Raw genomic sequence first — 16696 nt, forward strand, 5'->3', positions numbered from 1 at the left:
TTATTTTTATATGGGCCATATACACTGAAATTTTTTAAAATTACAATTAAGATCATATTGCATTCAGGCTAAATATCATACAATTATATGCAGTAGCCAATCAAATATATTTTCCAAACTAAAATGCTCACTAACCTTGAATTATCAGTTTTTACATAAGTGCAGTGGAAAATATTTCTTTTCCAATAGGAAACTTTAAAAACAACTAGTTATCTTTAAGGTGTAAAATGTAATGAAGAAGAGTAAAAAACATGAAGTACAGTGCACATGTGGGTACAATATGATTCCTGGTGGCTCTGAGTAAATATAACTATTCAATGACATTGCTTTAAGACAGTTTTGTTGCCAGTGCACTGGTTAAAAGATAACCAAACAAAAAAAAAAAAAAAAAATGATAATAACAACAAGGAAGAATAAATATATGGACAAATCTGATATCAGTGGTGAGATTGTCTAAAAATGGTCAGTAGAGAAATTCAATTGTTATCTTCTGGTGACAGAATTTCTATAGGAAGAACCATAGGCTTGGACAATACAAACACTCCAAACATATAATAGCTCAGTCCTGCAGTAACAAAGACTGTGATTGCAAGCCATGCATTGTAGCTCATAATAATTAGCATTAAGATATATCCCATTGTAACTTGTATAGTGTACAAAGAAGCCTGTACCAAATGAAATTTCATCCTAAAAAATAAAAGGAAAAAACATTTTAAAAGTTCTGCTTCCTGTTATAAAAATTATACACAACTTCCAAGCTATATAAATACACAATGTAAAAATATTATATTAAAAATACTAAAAGAAGAAATGCATATAAATAGTACATTTTGTAATATCAAGTATTATAATAAAAAGAACTCTTGAAAAATCCGTCAGTTTACAAACTAGAATTCTTTAAAATCTAGCATGTTTTACAAAAATGTTTACAATTTGAAAGTATTAACAAATATAATCCAGCACTCGTATCAATGATCGGATTTGTTTTAAAGAAATCGTGAAAAAAAGTGGCATTTCTGTTTTTGCAGCGAGCAGGACTGAAACTACACAGATAATTCAATGGTCTTAATTCTCACAGCACAACAAGCTTGCCTTTGAAACAAGTTACCCTGCTATTGCACTACTTTCAAACAGATTGCCTTGTCAAAAGGTGAACTGGCCATTTGTTTAAAAGATGAGACTGCTATGGAAATCTTTCAGGACTAACTGATCCTTCATTAGATAGCAGGTGGTCTTTAGGGCTGACACGCAGACAAGAAGTTGTTTGATGTGAACTGCCATATGATATACAATCAGTTTTCAAAGTTGTGCAATACAATGGAAACTCATTAAAAAGGCAAGTTTATTCTGCTGTAACAATTAAGCCCATTGTTATTGATGCAGCTTAAATCCTGCTGGGCACAAAAACTGATGAACTGACAAGATTAGTCATTATAAATGTTTGCAGATATAAATAAGTTCAATTGTTTTGTGCTTAATATTTATTGAAATGTGTTAGTATTAGTAAAGGCACATGTGCAAGAAAGCAAGCTTATATAGCATCAGCCACAAAAAAAAAAAAAAGAAAAATCTTCTAATTTCACCCATCCACTTGCTCCAAATGTTTCTATAGTTCTGCCTTGAATCTATTTAAGCTGACAACTTCCACAACAATAGATGGAAGTTTGTTCCAGCAATCAACCACACACTGGCTAAAGGCAAACTTCCGCACATCTATCGTACAACTGTCTTTCCTCAATTTGAATTTATGCCCTATCGGGCAATTATTCTAAGCAAGAGGAAGAATCCCATCAGCATTGAGCATTGTCAAACCATTCAAGGCTTTATACACCTCAATCAGATCAGGTGCCTAGTTTCCAGACACTGTAATTTGCAAATCTTAAGTCTTTCTTCATAAGAGCAACCCTTTGTTCCATTCACTAATCTTGTTTCCATTCACGGCACTCACTCCAGCAGCTCTACATCCTTCCTAAAATGAAGATTCCAGATCTGTATACAGGACTCAAGGTGTGCCCTAACCATTGCCTTATACAAAGGGATAATCACCTCCTTGTCCCTGCTAGAAAAATTCTTGTATATCATTGACAAGACACCATGAGCTACTCTTGCAGAATGTATGCACTGCTCAGAAAACTTCATATCTGCCTAAATTACCCCCAAGTCCTTTTCATTCTCTACCACTGTCAGTGTAGTACCACACAGTTGATACATTACTCTGGAGTTACTGATTAACATATGCAGTACTTTACATTTGTCAATGTTAAACTTCACCTCTCAGCCCATCTGCTCAACTTTTCTAGATCCTTTTCTAGACCCTACAACCAGAAAGCTTGTCTTCCACCACAGGACAGAACTACAGCCTTAGCTACTTCACTGGATGCAGTGACTGCCTGATATCATCGAAATACGACTGATAGCTACAGCTAAAATGATCACGGATCAGATCTCAACACCGTCCATTTGGGATTCGTGTTACAGGTGAATACCCAAGCCAGAACTTCGGTCAACCCCAATGCTCTGCTCGAGGAATCGGAGGCTTCATATCTCAGACCGCTTCCTCCCAAACCAAATGCTACCGGAAGTACGGTACCTCAAGGCTGACCTGCATAGATTTTGCAGCAATAAAACCTACAGGAAAGAAGTGTTAGCAGCTCGCTCCAATCCCAGAATCCAATAAGAACATGTTCGTGTGCCCTCACATCATCTGCCAAGGTCTCCTGTGCCACAATAAAATTTGTTTGACAGAGAAGTGCCATTCATGTATATTAGATATTTTTATTGTAAATATAACTGTATGATGTAACTTGTAAATACAGTTAATACTGCGTAATGTGAGGAAGTGTAATGACATGTTTACATTTTACATTTTTAATTTTGCAGTGTGCATTATCCATTATCTATTTTGATGTGAGCATTATCTATTATCTATGTGCATTATCTATTATCTAATTATCTATTCTGATGTGAGCTGTTGGCCGTGATGGGAAAATTGCAACTTCACTTAAATCTATATGTACATTGTATTCATTTAGTTGCAATAAAGATTCTCTCTCTCTCTCATCAGAATGGAAGTGCATGTAGTGTGTCTCATCACTCTACAGGACCAATTTACATTGTCCAAGTTTGGTGTGAATTTTTTTTTGTAATTCAAAGCTTGTAAACTACAGCTCTTTCATGAAAATTTATAGTGTGTAATGGAAAACTTAACAGATTTTCCTTTAGCCAATAAACTCCAAACTCAGATTCTATAGGGTCTGCAGTGAGGTAAGGCAAACAGCTGGCTCAAGGTACATCAGCTCCTGTCATTCAGTATTTTATTAGCATTAGCATTAGTAGAGGCATTTGATGCAAGAAAGCAAGCTTATGCAGCATCAGCCAAAAAAAAAAAATAAATAAATAAATAAAAAAATAACCACTTCCATTTCACCCCTCTGTTCGTTCGAAATACCTGTCCAGCTGAGCCTTAAACTTATTTAGGCTATCAACTTCCACGACAAGGGATGGAAGTCTATTCCACCAAAAAACTACCCACTGGCTAAAGGCAAATTTCCTCACGTCTATCCTACATCTGTCTTTTCTCAATTTGAATTTATGCCCTCTCAGGTGATTATTCTGAGCAAGAGGAAGAATCCCATCAGCATTGAGCATGCTCAAACTATTCAAGGCTTTATACACCTCTATCAGATCACCTCGCTGGTGCCTAGTCCCCAGACACTGTAATTTGCAAAACTTAAGCCTTTCTTCATAAGAGCACCCCTTTGTTCCATTCACTAATCTTGTTGCCCTTCTCTGTACTCGTTCCAGCATCTCTACTTCTTGAAATGAGGCCTCCAGACCTGTATACAGTATTCTAGGTGAGGCCTGACCATTGCCTTATACAAGGGAATAATCACCTCCTTATCCCTGCTAGAAAAATTCCTGTATATCATTGACAATACACCATGAGCTACTCTTGCAGCCCGTCTGCACTGCTCAGAAAACTTCATATCTGCCTGCACAACCACCCCCAGGTCCCTTTCATTCTCTACCACTGTCAGTGTAGTACCACAGAGTTGATACGTTGCTCTGGGGTTGCTGTTTCCCAAATGTAGTATTTACATTTGTCAATGTTAAACTTCATTTGCCACCTCTCAGCCCATCTGCTCAACCTTTCCTGATCCTGTTGCAGTAGCATAGTGTCAGTAGTGTCCCTGACAACCCTGCCAACCTTCGTATCATCTGCAAACTTGGACGTTAAGCTGGATATACCATCATCAATATCATTTATAAATACAGAAAACAATAATGGACCCAATACTGAACCCTGAGGGACTCCACTAATAACATTAGTCCACGATGAGCAGTGTCCATTGATTACCACTCTCCGTCTTCTCCCCCTCAACCACCCCTTTATCCATAGCAGCAATTTGCCTCCAATGCCACACTGCTCCAATTTGTGCAGCAGTCTTCCATGTGCAACAGTATCAAAAGCCTTTCTAAGATCCAAGTATACAGTAATACCCCGACTTACGCTACCCCGACTTACGCGAACTCGGAGTTACGCGGTTCTTGATTTTTTTCGTTTGGCAACGCTGCCGCCCACTATCTTCAAGGTCGTTTTTCATATGTTATCGATATACGGTGCGACGGCGGAGAATGAGAGCGAAAGATGAACAAAATTCAACTTTGCTGCTTTTATGTTTTTTTATATCAGTGAAGGGGAAACACATTTCACCATAATAACGTAAAAACCAACACAATTCCAGCTATCGGTATAATCGCAAATGCAATTAGATCGAGTTTACTACCAGTTTATAACAGATTTCACTAGCAGAAACGCAACTGGATTTTTATTGTTTTATGGTAGTAACCCCTAGAAATGTGAGGTGTTAATAGTGTATCTCTGTTGTTTATTCAACTGTTGTTTATTCAGTTGCTACATGCGCGCAGCTTTGTTTATGCGTATCAAGCGTGCCTCCTCGTTTTGTAATTGTGCTTTATTCCCTAAAAATGAGTAAAATACTTAATTAAAAGGTGTGAAAAGGAAGCGTCCTGGTGAAGACACTGCAGATTCAGAGAGAAAAAGAAAAGCAATTATCGATAAACAGAGGCGGACTGGGTCAAAAATTCTTACCCGGGAAAATTTATAGTGGCCTCATACTATGGTTTATGGCCAAAATCACACTGGCCCACCGGGGTTTCCCCGGTAAGGCTTATGGCCAGTCCACCTCTGTCGATAGAGAAAAAATATGAAATTGTGAAACGCTTTGAGCGAAATGAAAGACCATGTGATATTGCACGTGCTACAGGCCTAAATGAAGCAACGGCGAAAAGCACATGACAATTGCAAACTTGACAGGTTGAAAATTGAAAAGGGCTCAATTGTAAAGGGCTTAAAAATTTTAGAAAACATAGACTCCAACGAAGAACGCGTTATAGCTACAAAGCAAGGAATAAAAAAATTATTAGCTTGCTACGAAGAAATTCTGCGTGAAAAAAAGAACGCGCTGTGTCGTCAGACGAATTTGTTAGATTTTATGAAGCCATCGACATCGAAATAACTTTTTTACGTAAGTCATTTGTTTTTTTTAATACATATTTTGTATTAATATGTATAAAGAACTGCAATTTTATTAATATTTTTCTTCTAAACTAGTGTTTTTGTTAGTCGTTGGTCCCAATTAAGCAAAATTTATATGTATTTATATGCAAAGTTGTACCCCGACTTACGCGAATTCGACTTACGCGATTTTCGTCGGACCCACCTATCGCGTAACTTCGGGGTATTACTGTATAATATCAAAGTTATTCCCTGCATCCAGTTCTTTTGTGACTGCATCATAGTATCCAATCAAATTGGTCAGGCAAGACTTCCCCTTAACAAAACCATGCTGTGTCTGAGCTATAACTGAAGTCTTGTCTAGATGATCCTGCAGTGCTTCTTTAACCAGTGCCTCCATTAATTTTCCAGGAACAGAAGTTAAACTAACAGGTCTATAATTACTTGTGTCGCCCTTTCATCCTCCTTTGTGATTTGGGGTCACATTTGCACATCTCCAGTCCATGGGTACTTCCCCAATGCCTGGCTTTTCTGCTAATATTTCTTATTCACCATTAGAAAGACACAATATGGCCCTAGCAGCCTATGTGTCGTTAAACACAATCTGGCTTTTCTTTGGACCAATGTCACCTCTCGACTTCCATTTCTTCAGCACGTTGCCAATTTGATTTGGGAATGTTTTCTGAGCACATTCAATGATCGTTCCCCTTTAATATCTGTTAGCTCTTCCATGAATCCATATTTGAAATGAATTCCACAGTGACCAGTGTTGACCAAATATTTGCATATTCATAGTACAATTTCCTGCAATCAGTGTTTGCTATGACTTTTGTTAAAATGTGTATTTGACACTTTTAATATATATTCATAAATAAACAAAATGAGCCTTACTTTTTCCATTTCCAAGAAGAAAATCCTTGAACCAATAATGATGTTTCCGATCTTGATATGTCAGATCCACGGCGCACTGGCATGCCTAGCATATGGCTATCTTTCCTTTGCATGGCTTCTGCAACACGGTGCCTTAAAGTTTTAACACCTTCATACAGCAATGTAAATATGGCTACGCCCAAGCATAATCCCAGCATACCTTAAAAAAATAGGAAAACTTGTTTTTATCCTAAAATTATAAAAAGTCATTATTATTATAAATTACAAAATAAGGACAAAAGAAATTATAACACTATGAGAAGTAATCTGCTATCTGAGAGAGACTGTATCAACAGATGAAATAATATAATTATGATACAGCTTGTTGGTAGGAAGACAGTCCTTTATGTGAAGGAAGCACCAAAGGTAGTTGGAGTGGATAAGAGGTGGTGGTAATGTGTGTATAACATTTTTATTCATTGGAAAAATATTTTGTGTACTCTAATGGTGTGTTAGTTAATAAATCTTTTGTGAAATAAAAAGAATTTTTTTATTGTCTCAATTCTGATTCCATGTGCTGTAACCAATCAGCTGATACAACTGGAAATTACTCAAGCTTGGAATACTGATAGTAAAGTTAGTCATTAGTTTTTGTATATTGGGAAAATAATATCCAGATATTTTGTATATCACTTTCATTTACACATATTCAATTGATTTATTATTATTATTTAGTGATGTTCTTTAAATAAAGAGTATCATTTCTTGAATAACATTTCTTTATCTCTGGTTTGAGACTACAAATAGTGCAGTCAAAAATTTCTGAGCTCTCAGAAACAGTTTTTTTTTTTTTTTACTTTATTTTTTCAAAAAATTAACATCTAAATTGTGTTTAATAAATAGTTTTAATAGTCCAAGTCACATTTGTTAGCTTATTTTTTAATTCAGCTATGGATTTGGTAGGTTACAAATTAATATTCGTAAAATCTTTGTATCGGAGAGTTAAGCCTAAGTATTGTATCTCATAACTAGTAACATAGTGAGTGGTAATCCAAGTGTTTTTAATTCGTAGTAAATAAGTAACTAGAAGAGTCTATTCATGTAGGTTACCATTTTTCTGTTTTTAGGTAAGAAATCAGAAAATAGTATTATTTAAAATGTAACACTGTAGCATATACTACATTTTTATTAGCATTAGCATTACTAGAGGCATATGATGCAAGAAAGCAAGCTTATGCAGCATCAGCCAAAAAAAAAAAAAAAAAAAAAAAAAACACACCACTCCCATTTCACCCCTCCATTCGTTCGAAATACTTGTCCAGCTGAGGCTTAAATTTATTTAGGCTATCAACTTCCACAAGGGATGGAAATCTGTTCTACCAACCAACTACCAGCTGGCTAAAGGCAAATTTCTGCACATCATTCCTACATTCGTCTTTCCTCAATTTGAATTTATGCCTTCTCAGGTGATTATTCCGAGCAAGAGGAAGAATCCCATCAGCATTGAGCATGCTCAAACCATTCAAGGCTTTATACACCTCTATCAGATCACCTCACCAGTGCCTAGTCTCCAGACACTGTAATTTGCAAAATTTAAGCCTTTCTTCGTAAGAGCAACACTTTGTTCCATTCATTAATCTTGTTGCCCTTCTCTGTACTTGTTCCAGCAGCTCTACATCCTTCTTGAAATGAGGCCTCCAGACATGTATATAGTACTCAAAGGTGTGGCCTGACTTATAGAACGAAATAATCACCTCCTTATTACTGCTAGAAAAATTCCTGTATGTATTGACAAAACACCATGAGCTACTCTTGCACCCGGTCTGCACTGCTCAGAAAACTTCATATCTACCTGCACAATTACCCCCAGGTCCTTTTCATTCTCTACCACTGTCAGTGTAGTACTACAGAGTTGATATGTTGCTCTGGGGTTGCTGTTTCCCATATGTAGTACTTTACATTTGTCAATGTTAAACTTCATTTGCCACCTCTTAGCCTATCTGCTCAACTTTTCCAGATCCTGTTGCAGCAGCATAGTGTCAGTAGTGTCCTTAACAACCATGCCAACCTTTGTATCGTCTGCAAACTTGGACATTAATCTTGATATACCATCATCAATATCACTTATCAATACAGAAAACAACAATGGACCCAACACTGAACCCTGAGGTACTCCACTAATAACATTAGTCCACGATGAGCAGTTTCCATTGATTACCACTCTGTCTTCTCCCCCTCAACTATCCCTTTATCCATAGCAGCAATTTGCCTCCAATGCCACACTGGGAGTCTGGGTGCGAGCTTAGCCTGTGCAGGCGTTGCTCCTTAAAGCTCTTGAAACAGAGAAGTTTTTCCTGATTTATTTTCTGCTTTATTAGTTTAAATTGTCATATTAACTTATTTTCTAGAGTAGCTTTATATTCCTAGTTACGATACTTGGTTTAAAGTTTAACTTAGACAGAGATTTTGAGAATATTACTTAGTATCGGTAACGGTATCAAATCCATGTGTCACAAATTGAACGAGAGGTCTTTTTTTTTTTTTTAACCAAATTTAGTGGATTTATTAACCAATTGTTATATCAAATTATCTTCTATAAGTAGATTATAGACCTAGTTAGGATCCTTAGTTTATTCTAAATTGAGATAGCGAGATTTGGAAGCTAATCAATACTTACGAGTCCGTAGAAATACCGTTCGTGAATTCCCGCCATTTTTACACGATAGCATAAGCTTAGTGTAGTATAGTGAATAATATAATATTGTCAATTAATCAGTAAATCTATTAATCTTGATAAACTTTATTGTCAATTAAATTGTATTTTTAACTCTATATATATATAACGACTTAATCGTAACAAATAATTAATACATAACTATAGTGGTACACGTGATACGGAAGTTGTATAAAGGGAACTCGTAGAAAACACTAGTTACCGAAAAAATATATATATAACATAACTGTTTTGGGATATAACTTAAGGATTTAATTTTTGTTTTGAATTTTATTGAATTAAATTGGAATCATGACTCTGACCAGAGCAGCAAAGCAAAAGGCTCAAGCTAATGGGAGTGCTGTAGTTCAGGGGAGAACTGAGGGGGGCAGTTGCCCTCTGAATCACAGTCTTTTAAAATGCACTGTTTGCTTGATGTTTGCGGAGCAGTCGGGTACGGGACATGATACTGCCAAGGGGGATGTCTTTGTGTGTGCACGATGTAAGGAGTGCAAGGAAATCAGGCGACAACTCAGCGTTGTTATGGGCCTTTATGAGAGCTTGAAGGACAGGGTGGATGCCCTCGAAGGAAATAAATTGAGGGGCCCATCAAGCTCTCAGCTGCCCACATCAACGCCAGAGCTTGCACTTGGTCATCAGGCAACACAGAGGCAGCCCCCTAGGCAGAATGCGCTGGTCCCACAGGAACTAGTAGTTGTTGGTGACTCTATTGTCAGGGAAACGGGGAACATGCTTTGTAAAAAGGATAGGTGGAATAGGACCAGGGTATGTCTGCCAGGGGCAAAGATTGATGACGTTGTAGAGCGGATATCATCTTTTAAGGGCACAAAAGGTGATATAGTTGTACACGTTGGCACTAATGATATTAAGAGTAGGAGACCGGCGGAATTACTTAGCAAGTACAGGTCACTGTTGAAAAAAAGCCGTGAATTAGGGTTGAACTTGAAAGTGTCTGCAATTCTGCCCAGACACGATAGGAGGGAGTATATGATGAGAGCCTTGTCGATCAATTCGGCCCTGGAGGGATTGTGCAAGGCTCAAGGGGTAGAATTTTTTTCAGCCTGGACTGTACTTGTTAACAGGAGAGATTGCTTCTACAGGGATGGGATACACTTAAATAGAAAGGGTGCAAGAATTTTTGCTGATGCTGTCGAGGCAGTGTTAGGTGGGTCGGAAAACTGCTAGTTGGGGGGGATACAAGGACTAATAGATTAACAATAGCCACTGGCAGAGGTGGAAGTGATTCTTGCACTGCTTCTATTGAAATGAGCAGAAGTCTGGAAAACAAGATGCAGGATATTTCAGAGACTACTGGTAGTCATTGCGGTACAAGTAAACACATGGGTTGTGTTAGGGTAGTTAAGAATAGAAACAGGTGCATGTATACCTGCGTGTACACCAATGCTAGGAGTTTGGTAAATAAATTTGATGAATTTGAGGTATTGCTCAAAACATCAAAGGCAGATATTGTTGGGATATCAGAGACGTGGTGTCACACAGATATAAGTAATGCGGAACTGGAATTTGGGGAATACAATGTGTATAGGAAGGATAGACAGGCCAGGAGGGGAGGAGGGGAGGAGGGGTTATGCTATTAATTAAGAAACACAAAGTCCAAGGAAGTGAAGCCAGTCGACATCGATGGACAGGGCAGTGTCGAGTCAGTTTGGTGTGACATAAGCATAGGGAAATCGAAATTGAGAGTAGGAGTGTGCTATAGGCCTAATGACTCTGATGAGTATAATAAGATATTGTACAGGGAAATAGAGTGGGCAAGTAAATCAGAGTCTTATAATGGGGGATTTTAATTTCCCAGATATTGACTGGAATTTGTGGGTTGGTCACTCGCACACTAGCAAGGCTTTTGTGGATTTATTGGATGATTGTTCTCTACATCAGCATGTTCGTGAGGCAACAAGAGGGAGCAATACTCTTGATCTGATTATCAGTAGTGATTCTTCATGCATTAAGAATCTGCAGATAAATGAACCACTAGATGGCAGTGATCACAGTGTGTTGAAGTGGGATTTACTCAAGGAGGTAACTACCATCAGAGGTAAAGGGAAGGGTTTTTGTTTTCGTAAAGGCGACTATGATGGTCTGAGACAGTATTTAAATTCTATACAGTGGGACCAACTGATGATGTTACCAACAGCAAACTCAAAATGGGAAGCATTCAAGGAACTAATCTTGGAGGCTACCAGGCTTTACATACCAACTAAGAAATATTGTTCAAGGTTTAGGCCTAAATGGTTGTCAGATGAATTAATGAGACATGTGGCAATGAAGAAAAATGCATGGGATACATACAAATTAATGGGTGACATGGAAGCCTATGATAGATATAAGTTGGTCTGTAACCAAGTCACAAAGGAGATTAGGCAGGCAAAGGCAGACTACGAAAAATCCTTGGCAAAGGATGCAAAGAAAAACAGAAAAGAGTTCTTTTCATATTTGAACTCGAGAAGGAAAGGGATGAATCAGATTAGTCCACTGGATATTGATGGTTCAACAGTTGAGGATCCTGCTCAGGTGGCTAACAATCTAAACGAGTATTTTGCATCGACATTCACACATGAGGAGTTATTCAGCGAGGGCAATGCCAGAGGTATATTCAACTCTGGCAGTTAGCTAGAGAATCTTGTAATAACTGAGAGTAAAGTGGAGGAGAAATTGGTGAAGATAAAACAAGAAAAGCACTTGGGGTGGATGAGATCTATCCAGTTATATTAAAGGAGGCAGCAAAGGAAGTAAGCAAACCCTTAGCCATAATTATGAGAGCTTCCTTGGACTCAGGGGAGGTACCCACAGACTGGAGATGTGCAGATTTGACCCCTATTCACAAAGGTGGATCAAAGACTGACACAAGTAATTATAGACCTGAGTTTAAATTCTGTTCCAAGAAAATCAATGGAGGCACTTGTTAAAGAAGCACTGCAGGATCATCTAGACAAGACTTTAGTTATAGCTCGGACACAGCATGGTTTTGTTAAGGGGACGTCTTGCCTGACCAATTTGATTGGATATTATAATGCAGTCACAAAAGAACTGGATGCAGGGAATAACTTTGATATTATATACTTGGATCTTAGAAAGGCTTTTGATACTGTTGCACATGGAAGACTGCTGCACAAATTGGAGCAGTGTGGCATTGGAGGCAAATTGCTGCTATGGAAAAAGGGGTGGTTGAGGGGGAGAACACAGAGAGTGGTAATCAATGGACACTGCTCATCGTGGACTAATGTTATTAGCGGAGTCCCTCAGGGTTCAGTGTTGGGTCCATTATTGTTTTCTGTATTTATAAATGATATTGATGATGGTATATCAAGCTTAATATCCAAGTTTGCAGACGACACAAAGGTTGGCAGGGTTGTCAAGGACACTACTGACACTATGCTGCTGCAACAGGATCTGGAAAAGTTGAACAGATAGGCTGAGAGGTGGCTGTTGTTGTTGTTGTTGTTGTTTGGTTTTTAGGAGCATTAGCAACTAGGGCCATATTGCTCTGGGATATGCGGTGGTCATTCCCTGACCTTTCCGCATCCTCCGTATTTGGTGGTGATGGGCTCGAACCCCGGTCTAATCAAGAAGCGTGTGCTACGCACTGCTGCTCCTTCCCACCTGGCTATGGAGGCGCCACAAATGAGTGCTCTTACGAAGAAAGGCTTAAGTTTTACCAATTACAGTGTCTGGATACTAGGCACCAGCGAGGTGATCTGATAGAGGTGTATAAAGCCTTGAATGGTTTGAGCATGCTCAATGCTGATGGGATTCTTTCTCTTGCTCAGAATAATCACCTGAGAGGACATAAATTCAAATTGAGGAAAGACAGATGTAGGATAGACGTGCGGAAATTTGCCTTTAGCCAGCGGGTAGTTGGTTGATGGAACAGACTTCCATCCCTTGTGGAAGTTGATAGCCTAAATAAATTTAAGGCTCAGCTGGAAAGGTATTTCGAACGAATGGAAGGGTGAAGTGAAAGTGGTTTTTTTTTTTTTTTTGGCTGATGCTGCATAAGCTTGCTTTCTTGCATCATATGCCTCTACTAATGCTAATATGTGCAACAGTATCAAAAGCCTTTCTAAGATCCAAATACATAATATCAAAGTTATTCCCTGCATCCAGTTCTTTTGTGACTGCATCATAGTATCCAATCAAGTTGGTTAGGCAAGACTTGACCTTAAAAAAATCATGCTGTGTCCAAGCTATAACTGAAGTCTTGTCTAGATGATCCTGCAGTGCTTCTTTAACCAGTGCCTCCATTAATTTTCCTGGAATAGAAGGTAAACTCACAGGTCTATAATTACATGTATCAGCCTTTGATCCTCCTTTGTGAATTGGGGTCACATTTGTACATCTCCAGTCTATGGGTACCTCCCCTGAGTCCAAGGAAGCTTTCATAATTATGGCTAAGGGTTTGCTTACTTCCTTTGCTGCCTCCTTTAATATAACTGGATAGATCCCATCCAACCCGGGTGCCTTTTTTATGTTTATTCTCAACAATTTCTTCTCCACTTTCCTCTCAGTTATTACAAAATAATCTAGCTCACTGCCAGAGTTTACTTCACCTCTGGCATTCCCCTTCCTGAATAACTCCTCATGTGTGAATGTAGATGCAAAATACTCGTTTAGTTTGTTAGCCACCTGAGCAGGATCATCAACTGTTGAACCATCAATATCCAGTGGACCAATCTGATTCATCCCTTTCCTTCTAGAGTTTACATAGGTAAAGAACTCTTTTCTGTTTTTCTTTGCATCCTTTGCCAAGGATTTATCATAATCTGCCTTTGCCTGCCTAATCTCCTTTGCGACTTGGTTATAGACCAGCTTATATCTATAATAGGCTTCCATGTCACCCATTAATTTATATGTATCCCATGCATTTTTCTTCTCTGCCATATGTCTCATTAGTTCATCTGACATCCATTTAGGCCTAAACCTTCAACAATATTTCTTAGTTAGTATGTAAAGCCTAGTAGCTTCCAAGATAACTTCTTTGAAAGCTTCCCATTTTGAATTTGCTGTTGGTAACACCATCAGTTGGTCCCACCGTATAAAATTTAAATACGGTCTCTGACCATTGTAGTCGCCTTTACAAAAGCAAAAACCCTTCCCGTTACCCCTGATGGTAGTTACCTCTTTGAGTAAATCCCACTTCAGCACACTCTGATCACTGCCAACCTAGTGGTTCCTTTATCTGCAGATTCTTAATGCATGAAGAATCACTACTGATAATCAGATCAAAAGTATTACTTGATCAAGAGTATTACTTTAATTTTATCCTAAAATTAAAATTTGTTTTGTAATTCTACAAAACAAACAACTACATACAACATATACTACATAACAAAATCACGTAATAGTTTGTGTCCCTTGAAAAAATTAAAGAGGCGCTCTTCCTGGAAGCAGGAAATATGCTTTGTAAAAATGGCACGTGGAACAGAATCAGGGTATGTCTGCCACAGGCAAAAGTTAATTACATTGTTATCATCTTTTAAGGGCACAAAAGGTAAAATTGTTGTAGGTGTTGGTATCAATGATATTACGAGTGAGAGATCTGAGGATTTACTTAACAAGCACAGGACAATATTATGAGAAAGACAGAAGTTAGGATTAAATTTGAAACTGTTTGCAATTCTGCTCAGAAACAACAGGGAGTATATGATATGATATACTCTCATGGTGTTAGAATTTTTCTCATCATGTTCTGTGCTTTTTAACAGGAGAGGCTATTTTTACAGGGATGGCACACACTTAAATGGAAGAGGCAAAAAAATATTTGCTAATGTTATCAAAGCAGTGTTTGTCTGGTTGGAAAACTGCTAGCTAACACAGTCTAATAGAATAATAGCAGGCACAAGCAGAAGGGTAATTGATTCTTGCTTTGCTTGTCAGAAATTAAACGGCCTTCTAGCAGTCATCATGAGACAAGAAAATATGTGCATCATGTTAGGGTTACTAAAAGAAAAAAACAGGCGTATGTATACTTGCATTCACACTAATGCTAGTAGCATAGTAAATAAATATCATGAATTTAAGTACTAGGTAAATCAAAAGGACAATGTAAGGATATTGGAGACATGATATCACTTGGACATAAGAGATGCAGAATTTGAATATGGGGAGTGCAATGTGTACAAAAAAGGAGTGGGGAAGGAGTTATGCTCTTATTAGGACGCACATAAAAGCAAAGGCAGTGCATCTATTTGACATGAGTGGCCTGTTGAGTCAGTTTGGTATGATATAAGCACTGGAAAAACAAAAATGAGAGAAAAAGAATGTAATAGGCTTAATGACTGTGACAAACAACTATACAAATAGAGTGGATCAGTAAATCAGAATGTATTATAATGGGAGATTTTAACTTTACAGATACTGACTGAAATTTTGGGTTGGTCACTCACACAGTGACTTTTGTGGATTTATTCGATGACTGTTAGCACAATAAAGAGGCAACAAGGGAAAGCAATACTCGTAATCTGATTATCAGGAGCACTTCCCCATGCATTAAGAATTTACAGGTAAGAGAACCACTGTGATCACTGCCACTAGATGGCAGTGATATAGCATATTGATGTTGGATTTATTACTACTTTTGTTATTACTATTATTTTTTCAAGGACAAAGGAAAGGGCTTTTCCTTTCAGAAAGATGATGACAATGGTCTCAGAGAGAGTTTTTAACTTTTACGCAGCAGGACCAACTGGTAATGTTAGCAAATTCTAAATAGGAAGCAATTAGGGAACTAATCATAGAAGCTACTTGGTTTTTCATACCAACTAAGAAGTACTCTTCAAGATATAGGCTTCAATGGATATCAGATGAAGTGATGAAACTTGTGACAGAGAGGAAAGATACATAAGATGCATATAAATTATCAGGTGATACAGAAGCATACAGTAGATATAAACCAATCTGCAATCAAGTCACAAAGGAGGTTAGGCAAGCTAAAGTAGATTACAAGAACTCTCTGGCAAAGAATGCAGAGAAAAGCAGCAAAGACTACTTATGTAAAGATCAAAAGGAAAGAGATTAATCACTAGACATGAATGGTTTACCTGCTAATGTTCTTGCTCAGGTTGCTGACAAACTGATTAGATATTTTGCATCTGCTTTCACACATCAGGAACTTTTTAGGGGATGCAAAAAAATGTATCAAATTCTAACAGTGTGCTAAATGATTTTCTGATAACGGAAACGATTTTGGGGTAACTGAAAGGAAAGTGGAGGAGAAATTGTTGAAGCTAAACATAAAAAAGGTACGTGGATGGATGGATCTATCCAATTGTATTAAAGAAGGCAACAAATGAGGTACGCAAACCTTTAGCCATAATTATGAGAATATCCCTGGATTCAGGAGAGGTCCTATGGTCAACTATCCAGTTGACCTTTGAATTTATTCAAACTGTCAGGCTCAACTACTTGTGAAGGCAACCTGTTCTAGCAATCAAAAAAAAAAAAAAAAAAAAAAATAGAAGAAAATAGATGAAAAGACGAGTAATTACAGACCTATTAGCTTTGACTTCTTTTTCTGAAAAATTAACATTCACTGA

The 16696-nt window shown here is 37.8% G+C and overlaps 1 protein-coding gene across 2 annotated transcripts in view; it reads right to left on the minus strand.

Annotated features, from left to right (window-relative positions):
* Positions 1–437: 437 nt before the first annotated feature.
* The window catches only part of LOC150083804 (high affinity copper uptake protein 1-like), a 39919-nt gene continuing 23660 nt past the window's right edge, over positions 438–16696 (minus strand). The window contains exons 1-3 of one of the 2 annotated variants that reach the window (XM_090374894.1): positions 16465–16518; positions 6431–6629; positions 438–687 (exon numbers count right to left, since the gene is read on the minus strand). In XM_090374894.1, coding sequence (XP_090231020.1) covers positions 477–687; positions 6431–6629; positions 16465–16474 — 420 coding nt within the window. In that variant the 5' untranslated portion in view covers positions 16475–16518 and the 3' untranslated portion in view covers positions 438–476. Of the gene's footprint in view, positions 688–6430; positions 6630–16464; positions 16519–16696 lie in introns of those variants that run through there. The other variant, XM_090374893.1, reaches the window with a different exon arrangement.

This window comes from Mastigoproctus giganteus, chromosome 6, assembly GCF_048544385.1.
Source record: "Mastigoproctus giganteus isolate SK-2022 chromosome 6, ASM4854438v1, whole genome shotgun sequence".
Taxonomy (NCBI): domain Eukaryota; kingdom Metazoa; phylum Arthropoda; class Arachnida; order Uropygi; family Thelyphonidae; genus Mastigoproctus; species Mastigoproctus giganteus.